The sequence below is a fragment of the Lynx rufus genome, unplaced genomic scaffold (genome assembly GCF_022079265.1).
Source record: "Lynx rufus isolate CCGP_SWC_20201006 ecotype Redwood Valley unplaced genomic scaffold, mLynRuf1.p SCAF_19, whole genome shotgun sequence".
Classification (NCBI taxonomy): domain Eukaryota; kingdom Metazoa; phylum Chordata; class Mammalia; order Carnivora; family Felidae; genus Lynx; species Lynx rufus.
The window spans coordinates 13,651,351-13,663,886 of NW_025814833.1; the positions used below are offsets into that span (position 1 = coordinate 13,651,351).

The 12,536-nt window shown below is 42.8% G+C and overlaps 1 protein-coding gene across 3 annotated transcripts in view; it reads left to right on the plus strand.

The window, feature by feature from the left end:
• DOCK11 (dedicator of cytokinesis 11) overlaps nt 1-12,536 on the plus strand; it is a 199,123-nt gene that overhangs the window by 170,159 nt on the left and 16,428 nt on the right. For all 3 annotated transcript variants that reach the window (XM_047081861.1, XM_047081863.1, XM_047081862.1), the window contains 3 exons: nt 7,104-7,226; nt 10,313-10,426; nt 10,965-11,111. In XM_047081861.1, the coding sequence (XP_046937817.1) occupies nt 7,104-7,226; nt 10,313-10,426; nt 10,965-11,111 (384 nt within the window). The remainder of the gene's footprint in view (nt 1-7,103; nt 7,227-10,312; nt 10,427-10,964; nt 11,112-12,536) is intronic.

Genomic DNA, 12,536 nt, shown 5'->3' on the forward strand with positions numbered 1-12,536 from the left:
CCTCTGGAGCGGTTCCTGTTGTCTGGTTTTAGAGAGGCAGTATTTATCATCTTCAAATTACCATCCCAGTAACCAGATCAGGGTCCACATACTTTGGAAAAATCTCCATAAAAAATAGAGTTAACGATGCAACAGCTGAGCAGTATCCGCAGAAAAGTATTTTCTAAACTGGAAAATTTCTGCCGTCAACTTCTTATGGGTAGCAAAACAGCTTTAGTTGTCAATCAATGAATACGTATTGACTTAGGAACAAGGCTCTGGGCTTGGTGATATAGGAGCTGTAAAATAATTACATACGGCTAATCCCTGACCTCCAATATCAACCTGAACAGCTAATATACCTACATGGAAATGGGTAAAAAAAAAAAAAAAAAAAAAAAGACTATGCCATTTGAATAATGGCCTCGGTGTGCTCCATGTAAAGTCAAAGGTGAGAGAGATGCCTTTGAGCTGAAGTAAAACAGAGGAGGTATGATCAGAGAGGGGTGGAGAAAGAGGACACTCTGGAGGCAGTCTAACAGAGGAGGATAGTAGCAGGGACCAAAGTTCAGAGGTGGGAGGGGCACCTGGGTGGCTCAGTCTGTTAAGTGTCTTGACTTCGGCTCAGGTCATGATCTCGCGGTCTGTGAGTTCGAGCCCGGGCTCCAGCTCTGTGTTGACAGTTCAGAGCCTGGAGCCTGCTTCAGATTCTGTGTCTCCTTCTCTCACTGCTCCTCCCCTACTCAGCCTCTCTCTCTCTCTCTCTCTCTCTCTCTCTGTCTCTCAAAAATAAATAAACATTAAAAAAAAAGGAAAGAAAGAAATAGCCTTGATCCTGACTCTTTTTAATACTCTCAGGGAGATGGGTAACATTTCTTATCAGTCAAGAACTCCGATCTGTTTTGTATGTAAACACATTTGTTGGAACTCTTTTGTGTTCTACAGTAAAAATTTATACATTTTATTTGATGTATACAGACAGAATCCTGTTCCAAAAGAGCCTTTGTATATTTCAGCTTAGGTAAGAGGGCTTCCTCCTCATGCCCTCACCAGTGGAAAAATAACCAACACTGATTTGTGAGTTTTATTGAAAAGTACAAACGTTTGTCTATTTAGTGCCTGTATTTAAACGCATGAATGAAACCAATAATAGTGAAACTTAATTTGTTTCTCAAATGACTTTTCTGACCTTTGATTTTCAATAGTTTGTAAAGATATAATTAGCATACAGTCAAATGCACATTCCTAAATGAACATTTTGATGAACTTTGACAGTTGTATGCACCTATGTAACTTCCCATCAGAAACAAGAAAGAGAACACGTCCATTCTCCTGGAAAGTTCCCTTGTGCCCATTTCCAGTCAGTCCCTCCTCCCCCACCGTCTAATTTCTCACACCATAGATGAGTTTTGCCTGTATTTTGGTGCCATAAAAGTGGACTCATTCATTGCATTCGATACATACCGTTTTGTATCTGGCTTCTTTTGCTCACCCTAATGTTTTTGAGATACATCCACGTTGTTGAGTATATCAAAAGTTTGTTCCTTTTCATTACTAAATAATACTCCATTGTATTGATATCTGATTTGTTTTTGTAATCCATTCTCCTGTTGATGAACTTTGGATTGTTTCCAGTTCAGGGCTGTTAGGAATAAGGTTGCTTTAAACATCCTTATCTATGCCCTTTTGTGGACATATGCTTTCATTTTTCTTGGGTAAATACCTAGGAGTGAAATTGCTGGATCCCCGGGAAGTTGTATATTTAATTTTCTACGAAATTGCCAAAGAGTTTTTCAAAGTGAATGGCCCGTTTTATACTCCCGCCAGTAACAGGTGAAAGTTTCAGTTGGTCGAGATCCTCCCCAACATCTGATATTGCTGATTTTTTTTTTAATTTTTATTTTTGCCATTCTATTAGGCATGAATTGGTATCTCATTGTGTTTTTTTATTTATATTTTCCTGATAACTAATGATGTTGAGCACTCTTTCATGTGCTTCTTTGCCTTTCATATATCTTCGTTTGTGAAATGTGTGTTCAGGTCTTTTGCTCATTTTTAGAAATGGCATTGTTCGTTTTTTAATTGTTGACTTGTAGACATTTTTTGTATGTTCCGGATATAAGTTCTGTGTCAGATATATGTGCTGCAAATTTATCTTTGATTTGCTTATTCATTGCTTAATTGAGTCTTTTAATTTAATTGAGCCAAAAAGTTTGGTTTTGATGAAGCCCAGTTTCCCATTTTAATGGTTTGTTCTTTTTGTGTCTGGCCTGAGAATTTTTTGCTTACCTCCAGATTGTAAAGATATTGTCTTACACTTTCTTTTTTATTTTTTTTTGAGATTTTATTTTTAAGCAATCTCTACACCCAACATGGGGCTTGAACTCACAACCCCGAGAGCAAGAGTCACACGCCCCTCTGACAGAGCCAGCCAGGTGCCCCTTACGTTTTCTTCTATAAACCCTGGATATGAGTTTTATATTTAGGTCTGTAGGGGCACCTGGGTGGCTCAGTCGGTTGAGCATTCAACTTCGGCTCAGGTCATGACCTCAGGGTTTGTGAGTTCGAGCCCCCCGTCGGGCTCTGTGCTGACAGCTCAGAATCCGGAGCCCGCTTTGGATTCTGTGTCTCCCTTTCTCTCTGGCCTTCCCCTGCTCATACTCTGTCTGTCTGTCTCTCATAAATAAACGTTAAAAAAAAATTTTTTTTAATTTATTTAAGTCTGTAATCTAAAATACATTTTTGAGCATGGAATTAGATAGAGGTCAAGATTCAAGGTAGACATTTAGATGGTTCATACCCTATGGGGGAAAATAAAACTTTCCTTTTGCTTGGTCGAATTCCTTTGGCACCTTGGTTAAATTTCAGTTCTGTGTATGTGTGCAGCCTATTTCTGCTCTCTGTTCTATAGCACTGACCTGTTTGTCCATCTTGATATGAATATTACACCATCTCGATTGCTTTCACTTTGTAAGTCTTGAAATCAGGTAATGTTAGCCCTCTAACTGTTTTTTTCAAACTCATCTTGGCTATTCTACACCCTTTGAATTTCCACGTAAATTTTAGACTCCTCTTTTCTACTTCCTCAAAATAGCCTGCTGGAAGTTTTTGGGGGATTTTGTTAAATTTATATACGAGTACATGGAAAATGGCAAGCTTAGCAATATTGAGTCTTTCAATGAATATTTATTTAGGTTATCTTTAATTTCTCCCAACAGTATTTTGTGATTTTTTTTTTAAATTTTTTTTTCAACTTTTTAATTTATTTTTGGGACAGAGAGAGACAGAGCATGAACGGGGGAGGGGCAGAGAGAGAGGGAGACACAGAATCGGAAACAGGCTCCAGGCTCCGAGCCATCAGCCCAGAGCCCGACGCGGGGCTCGAACTCACGGACCGCGAGATCGTGACCTGGCTGAAGTCGGACGCTTAACCGACTGCGCCACCCAGGCGCCCCATTGTGATTTTTTTTAAGGCAGAAGTCTTCTGCTGAATTTATTGTTAGATAATTGATGTTTTGTTGCCACTGTAAACAGTATTGCTTGATTTATTTTTCAATTTGTTGTTGCTAATATATACCACTACAGTTGATTTGTGTATGTTGATCTTGTAATCTGCAACCTTGCTAAGGATGCTTATTGGTTTTAGTAGTTTGTTTATTCCTTAGGCTTTTCTATATATACAATCATAGCATTTGCACAGACAGTTTTATATTTGCCAATCTGTAGGACTTTTCTCTCTTTTTCTTGCCTCGTGCTGCCTAGGACCTTCAGCATAATGTTGAATTCAAGCGGTGAGAGCAGGCTTTTTTTTTTTTTTTTTTGAAGTTTATTTATTTATTTTGAGACAGAGAGAGTGTGTGAGCAGGGGGAAGGGACAGAGAGAGAGGGAGACAGAGAATCCCAAGCAGGCTCCGTACTGTCAGCCCAGAGCCCAATGCGGGGCTTGAACTCCCAAACCGTGAGATCGTGACCTGAGCTGAAACCAAGAGTCGGATGCTTAACCGACTGAGCCCCCTGGGTGCCCCGAGAGAAGACATTCTTGACTCGTTCTCAAACTTACGAGAACAGCATTCAGCCTATAGATTTCTCATAGATGCCCTTTATCAGATTGAGGAAGGTCTTGTCTAGTCCTTGTTTCTGGAGAGTTCTTTCTTAATATCACGAAGGGATGTTGAGTTTTTTCAAATGCTTCCTCTGCATCTATTACTGGAGGTACCGTGTTTCTCTTTTATTCTGCTTTGTTCTGTGTATTACACTGAATTTTTTTCCTAATTGTAAACCAGCTCTACCTGCCTGGGACCCAGTAGTTTGTCACAGATTTTTAATTACCCCCAAAGTTCTTCCTTCCCCCTGTTACTGGAAATTTTAATTTGGCTATTAAATGTTAATATACATTTATTGAAGCAGCAACAGTTAATGACCATCTGTGCACCGCCACTGTACTGGTGACTAAAGAAACCAATAAAAATAAGATCTCATCACTACCCTTGAAGAGACCCGGCCTATTTGGAAAGTCAGGTACATAGATGAGGGGCAAGTATGATGATAGATACCCACCCGATGAATGACCAGAGTAGGATAAAAGGCATCTAGTGTCTTGCTCCTCTGTATTCGTGAGGAGGAGGATCCCAGAAGAGGTGATCTTAAAGAGCGGTCTTAAGGGAGTTAACCAAGTAAGGGGAGGGAAGGGCAGAGGGCACAACAGGAGCAAAGGCACAAAGTGAAGACATCACCGCGGTGCTTCAGGAGAACTGCTAGGAGTTCATTGTTGTTGGAGCATAAAGTACAAGGCTGGGCCTGGTGAACGATAAGATTATAGAAATGTCAGCCAGACTATTGCAAGCCTTGGGTGCCAAGTGAAAGAGCTTGTCCTTTGCTCTTTGAAGGAAGGGATAACAGCCATCATGAGGTTCTAAGAAGGGGAGAGGGATGTGGTCTGGTATGCATTTTCACCAGAAGCCTGTGGCGCATACTGAAAAGTGCCGAGGCCGGAGGCAGGAAGATCGATTAGAAAAAAATAACGAGGTCTTAAGCTTCAGCCGGGAGAGTAGAAATAGAGAGGAAGGGTCAGATTTGAGAACTGTTGAGGAAGCAACACTGGCAGAAGTCAGCGGTGAGCTGATTGGAGGGTGAGTGAAGAGAGAGCGTGTCCATGTTGCGGAACTGACGTAACAAAGTATGCGCTCGTTCGTTATCTCACAGTTCCAGCACCCAGAAGTCTGAAGTCAAGGTGTCAGCACTCCCATGTTCCCTCTGAGACTCTGGGTAGAATCTTTCCTCGCCTCTTCCTAACTTCGGTGGTAGCCGCTGGTCTCTAGGTCCCTTGACGTCATACCTGCGTTCCTCCAGCTCCGCCCCTGGCGTCAGGTGGCGTTCTCCCCGCGCGTCTCTGTCTGCTTGTGTGGACATCACTCCTATTGGGTTAAGGGCCCAGCCTCCTCCAGTCTGACCTCACCTTAGCTAACTCTACCTGCAGGGGCCCCGTTTCCACAAATAAAGTCACATTCTGAGGTACTGGGGGTCAGGACTTCAACATCTCTTTTTGAGGGACACAAGTCGCCCCATGACAGGGCCCAGTCAAAAGTACTCTTAGGTTTTCTAGCTAAGGGTTCGTAGGGTGTCGCCCCCGGCTAGGTAGAAAGTACAAGCGAAAGAACTAGGTTAGGAAGAAGTTGAGTTCAGGATTGCCTAAAGGGCATACAGGAAAAACTGTTTTAGCATTCAGCGCTGTAAACCTCAAGAACATCTCTTTAAGATGGAAACAAGCTGGGGCGCCTGGGTGGCTCAGTCAGCTGAGCGACTGACTGACTTTGGCTCGGGTCACGATCTCAAGGTTCGTGAGTTCCAGCCCCACATCAGGCTTTGCACTGACCACGCGAGCCTGCTTCGGATCCTCTGTCTCCCTCTCTCTCTGTCCCTCCCCCATTCACTCTCTGTCTCTCTCAAAAATAAACAAACATTAAAAAGATAGATAGAAACAGGCTGTTGAGACTCACAGATAGTATCAGCAATGGGCCTCATCTTTTTATTGTCGAGATGAGGGTTCATAAAGTAACTTATAGCAGCTGTTATCATTCTGGCAAGGTCAGAGATCTCTCTCTTGAGCTATTATCCTGTCCTTCTCAAACTTTAGGGCCAGCAGTCAGGAAGGAAGCATTGTTTACCAAGACTGCATCATTTTAATAAACATGTGTATCACTAACACAGCAGCTTGAAAGTTGTCCAGTCTTCTGAACACTCTATTACATTATGTGTAAATATAACTTCAGTATAAAAAGGAAGCTGTGAACGTTTATAGGCTTAGGGGAATTTACCTTATCAGACATACAGTTTGGAGCAAATAATGTATCCCCTTTTAAAGATACTCCTTCTTGGGGGCGCCTGGGTAGCTCAGTCAGTTAAGCATCCAACCTCGGCTCAGGTCACGATCTTGCGGTTCGTGAGTTCGAGCCCTGAGTCAGACTCTGTGCTGACAGCTCAGAGCCTGGAGCCTGTTTCAGATTCTATGTCCCCCTGTCTCTCTGCCCCTCCCCTGTTGACGCTCTGTCTCTCTCCGTCTCAAAAATAAATAAAACATTTTTTAAAAATTAAAAAAAAAAAAAAGAAAACAGATACTCCTTCCTAATGGGTTACGTTTCTAAGTACAGTTAACATCCTCACTATGTGAGTAAACAATATCCATAGGTACGCTTCACTATTATCAATATTGATTTCATATTTTTAAGAGTGGTTTCAGTTTCAGACATTACAAGTGTTTGATTTAGAAAATAGAGTCACACAAGCATACTACCTTCTGTACACGTTGTTTGTTCTCTACGAACTTGAAACAGTTCAAAAGTTCTCGGGGCGCCTGGGTGGCGCAGTCGGTTAAGCGTCCGACTTCAGCTCAGGTCACGATCTCGCGGTCCGTGAGTTCGAGCCCCGCGTCGGGCTCTGGGCTGATGGCTCAGAGCCTGGAGCCTGTTTCCGATTCTGTGTCTCCCTCTCTCTCTGCCCCTCCCCCGTTCATGCTCTGTCTCTCTCTGTCCCAAAAATAAATAAAAAACGTTGAAAAAAAAAAAAAGTTCTTTGCCAAAACTCTAAAACCACCTCTAATTCCTGATTGCATTTTGCCCTTAACGCAGGAAGTTTTGCTGGAGTTGCTAGAACAATGTGTGGATGGCTTATGGAAAGCAGAACGTTATGAAGTCATTTCTGAGATCTCCAAGTTGATCATTCCAATTTATGAGAAACGTCGTGAGTTTGAGGTAGGTAATTGAAACATTCACATCATTGGGGGCGCCTGGGTGGCTTAGTCAGCTGAGCCTCTGACTTCGACTCAGGTCTTGATCTCGAGGTTTGTGAGTTCGAGCCCCACATTAGGCTTTGTGCTGACAGCTTGGAGACCGCTTTGGATCCTGTCTCCCTCTCTCTCTCTCTCTCTCTCTCTCTCTCTCAGAAATAAATAAACATTAAAAAAAAAGTCTAAACATTTGCATCATTGGCCTAAACTATATTTTATTTTGGTCTCGGAAAACACGGTAACATCGTTATGTTCCTATCCCTCTACTATGTGTCCTCTGAGGAATAAAAGGTTAATTATATTATGGCATTTGTATTTTATTGTAGAACATAGATACTTAACTATGTTGTGTTGACACATTTGTCCAGTGTGAAAGTTCCTATCCTTAAAAGTCCTGTGACATCCTAAAATCGGAATCCTACCTTATATTCCTATAAATTTTCCAGGGGCGCCTGGGTGGCTCAGTCGGTTAAGCGGCCGACTTCGGCTCAGGTCACGATCTCGCGGTCCGTGAGTTCGAGCCCCGCGTCGGGCTCTGTGCTGACCGCTCGGAGCCTGGAGCCTGTTTCGGATTCTGCGTCTCCCTCTCTCTCTGACCCTCCCCCGTTCATGCTCTGTCTCTCTCTGTCTCAAAAATAAATAAACGTTTAAAAAAAAATTTTTTTCCAAAGAAAATTGAGGGTAAAACATCCAGAATATAAATTAAATTTTAGATTATACAGGTGGTTCTTAAAACATTTTAATCTAGCACCTCCCCCTCCACTTCCCCTCAGGGCATAAAAAATTCAGTGTTGTCTTCACCAAACCTTCGCCTAATAAAGGTATGGAATCTCCTGGGCACCTGGGTGGCTCAGTCAGTTAAGCATCCGACTCTCGATTTCAGCTTAGGTCATGATCTCATAAGTTTGAGCCCCACGTCGGAGCCTGATTGGGATTCTCTGGCCCTCTCTCTGTGCCCCTGACCCTGCTCTCTCTCTCTCTCTCTCTCTCTGAAAATAAACTTAAAAAAAAAAAAAAAAAGCTATCAAATTTCCATGTTGTCCCGGGAAGAGTCATAGACTTTTACGATTCTTTGCAGTTCGATGGGGAGACCAAAGGGGCTGGTAGCCCTACTGTGACGAGTTTTTTTCCAATTTAGTCTGTCAGATAAAGCTGTTGGTAAAGGGTAATTAATAAAGAATGTAGTATAATGAATACCTGTTGCCACCGGCCCAGGTTTTATATTCAAGTCTTGGAGTCCGAATCGTAATTTCTACGCCTATCGTATTAGGAAGGGGTGTTTTAGGATCCAAGCCTTCTTTAAAAAATGTTTATTTATTTTGAGAGAGAGAGAGAGAGCACGTGAGCAGGGGAGGAGCAGAGTGACATTGCACGAGAGAGAGTCCCAAGCAGGCTCCACGCCCGGCCCAGAATCCATCGCAGGGCCCAGTACCATGAACCGTGAGATCGTGACCTGGGCTGAAATCAAGAGTCTGACGCTCAACCAACTAACCCTTTTTTTAAAAAGCAAAGCAATTTGGGGGCGCCCGGGTGGCTCGGTCGGTTAAGCGTCCGACTTCGGCTCAGGTCATGATCTCACAGTCCGTGAGTTCGAGCCCCACGTCGGGCTTTGTGCTGACCGCTCAGAGCCTGGAGCCTGTTTCAGATTCTGTGTCTCCCTCTCTCTCTGCTCCTCCCCTGTTCATGCTCTCTCTCTGTCTCAAAAATAAATAAACGTTAAAACAAAAAAAATTAAAAAAAAAAAAAAACCAAAGCAATTTATCCTTAAGTATAGCAAGTATGCTTTCATCGTTTTCCCAGAAGGAAAACACATACATTTAATATCATCTGCATTGTTCTAATCTCTCTTCGGACCGGCCCTGATCAAACTCACTTTTTCTTCCCAGGTTCTAGGCCTTTTCTCTCTCTGCCGTAGTTTTGGGGTATGTGAGGCATGCCTGAAAAATCATAGCGGAGTTCAAGTGATTCTATTAATAACTAAACCTAGGTCATAGAGGTGGCAAAGAATAGCCCACAAGATGATTGCCCCTTTTAGCAAAACATGACATCCTAAGAACTTTTGTAAAATTTCCAGAATACCCGCTTTCTTACCAGCTTGAAGATAAGGCTATTACAAATCCAAATTAGGGATGCCTGGGTGGCTCAGTCGGTTAAGCATCCGACTTCAGCTCAGGTCATGATCTCACACTCCGTGAGTTCGAGCCCCGCGTCAGGCTCTGTGCTGACAGCTCAGAGCCTGGAGCCCGCTTCGGATTCTATGTCTCCCCCTCTCTCTGCCCCTCCCCTGCTCATGCTCTGTCTCTCTCTGTCTCAAAAATAAAAACATTTTTAAAAAATTAAAAAAAAAAGAAAACTTCTGTAAACTTGTGTAAAAGCAGTCCTCACTGAGGCATATACTGTTATTTTTGTATCTGCATATTTTGTTTGTTTTTTTCTCTTGGTGGTCTGCTGTATTTCTGGGGCTACTATCTATGCCTCAGAATGGAAGGATCCAGATCTCTCTAGCATCCTAAATCAAGCCTTTCCTCATCACTCCACCCTATTTCTTCATCCAACAATGGGAGAGGGAAATTACCCCCAGCGTCTGCTGTTTCTCTGAGCTTGACTGCATCTGCATTTATTTTTATCTCCAGAAGCTTTTGCACGAATTTTTAATTCTCGCCTTTGCCTTAAAGGCTCAAGCAAAAAAGCATCTGGCTTCTCTTTCAGTTAAACTAATTCAGATATAACGCAAATAGTAGTCAATAATACAGTAGGTTTAAAGTATGCCTTCCCATTGAGGTATGAATGAAATAAACCCACACATACGCATCTAGTAGCAATGGTTATTGACCATTTTAATTTCTACCCTTAGCCTTGACATTGTTGAGGAATTTCGTCTAATTGTGACAGAGGGGCAGGGGAGTGTGGCTGACCCCAAAACACATTTTGAAAAGGAAATAGCGTTGCTTCTCCCCCAACCCCCTCCCCCCCCCCGCTGCTGTGTATTTATCTTAGCCATTTAGTAATTAACCAAAAGATAAAGCTGGTTTGTATATTCTCCTTTTTCAGAAACTTACTCAAGTTTATAGAACTCTTCATGGAGCTTACACAAAAATTCTAGAGGTCATGCACACAAAAAAAAGACTTTTAGGGACTTTCTTCAGAGTTGCCTTTTATGGCCAAGTAAGTATACTTTCGTTCATAAAGTTGTTTTTCTTTTTAAACATTCACCTTTGAATTATTAGATTACTATAGCAGCAGGCATTGGTTCTTGCCTTCTGTCTAGATAGAGCGGCTAACACAGCAGCCGGAAGCCTCTGTAAGTGTGACGCTCACTTTGGTTTCCCTATCTAAATCCAGTAGGTCAGAGTCCAACGTAGAAGATTTGAATTTCTCCCTCAGTTTCATTTTCTGTTAAACCTCTTAAGGTATATATTTAATACCCAGTACTGAGAGCTTTCAAACGAAAAATAGGTAAGTATGACAGGGAATGAGAAAACACTAGCGTGGAAATCTTCAGGCCAAGTACATGGCCATATGACTGTGAATTGGAAAATTCATATTTATTTGACATTAAAAGGGTCAGTACGTGCCATGTGGCTTTTGGTACCGCTTAAAATGTATTTCAAGCATATTATTGCTAGTTACCTCGTCTATTTTCTGTAAATGCCGTGCCGGCTCGTGCTATTTGTAAGTGATTGTGTGTTTCACTTTGCCATAGTCTTTTTTTGAAGAAGAGGATGGGAAGGAGTACATCTATAAAGAACCCAAGCTCACCGGCCTCTCGGAGATTTCCCTGAGACTCGTTAAACTTTATGGTGAAAAATTTGGTACAGAGAATGTTAAAATAATTCAGGATTCAGACAAGGTAACATAGACCCTGCATTTTGAAATCATTATTTGTTCCAAGCATGCTACACTGCTCCTGACTCTTTCCTTTTCTGGCTGGTGGGGGAGAAGTTCGGAAATAGAGCCTGTCCAGATATTGAAAGAAAGGACAGGAGGGGCGCCTGGGTGGCCCAGTAGGTTAAGCGTCCGACTTCAGCTCAGGTCATGATCTCACGGTTCGTGAGTTCGAGCCCCACGTCAGGCTCTCTGCTGACAGCTCAGAGCCTGGAGCCGGCTTCGGATTCTCTCTCTCCTTCTCTCTCTGCCCCTCCCCTGCTCACATTCTCCCTCTCTCTCTCTCTCAAAAATAAATAAACATTTTTTTTAATTAAAAAAAAAAGAGAGAGAAAGGACAGGGGCTTTGGAGTCTGAGAGAGAAGGATTCAAATCTCCATTCTCTTGCCATTTGCCCGCTGGTTGACCGTAGGGAAGGCACTTAATTTCTCTGTGCCTCATTTTTTCTCTTTAATAAAATGGAGATGATACTAGTGCTTTTAGTGCATTTTATTATAAAATATCCTTAGTTTGGTAGTTACATTTGCAATGAAGTAAATTTAGGAGAGATCCCTTGGGACTTGCTCTAAAGGGTATCTGTCCCAGCAGGCCTTGCCAGGCCAGGATGAGAAAGATTCTAGCAAGAAAGGCTCCCTGCTAGAGACGCATAGTTTCCTCTAGGCAGACTTTTGGAAAAGCACAGTGGGACTGCCTGACCGTTCTTAGTCGCCACTGGTGTGCCCAGAACGAGAGCTGGTTTCTAAGGTAGGAAGGGGCCTACACGGTTCAGGATCTGCAGAGCACGGCAGTATTTACCGAGCGACTCTGATGCAAGTGACTTAGCAGCTAGTAGGTAGCATTGCCAGAGTGGAAAGCTCACGGCCACGGTAAAGACACGTCCTGGCCTACCCCGAAAATGATGTCGGGCACCTGGGTGGCTCAGTCAGTTAAGCATCTGGCTTTGATTCAGGCCACGATCTCACGGTTCGTGAGTTTGAGTCCCACTTCGGGTGAGGCCCGTTTCTCTCTCTCTCTCTCTCTCTCTCTCTCTCTCTGCCCCTTGTGGGATTCTCTCTCTCTCTCTCTCTTTCTCTCTCTGCTGCTCGCCCACTGCGCCCTCTTTCTCTCTCTCTCTCTCTCTCTCTCTCAAAGGAAAAAAAGAAAAGAAAACGATGTCTTCCCTTTGTAGACTCACCTGTCTCTCTTGCTTTTATCTTGACCGTATGCTTAGACATGTAAAAGTTGACAGGCCAGTAGCTTTGGAATTCATTAATATTTGGCAAAACCTCTCCACCTCTTATCAGCTTCCCTATTTTTGTGGTGTTTATTAAGTTAAGACAACGGAAGATTTTAGCTCCTTGCAGCCAGATAGTCTTAGGCTCACTGCCACATAACTGATACTATAAATGGA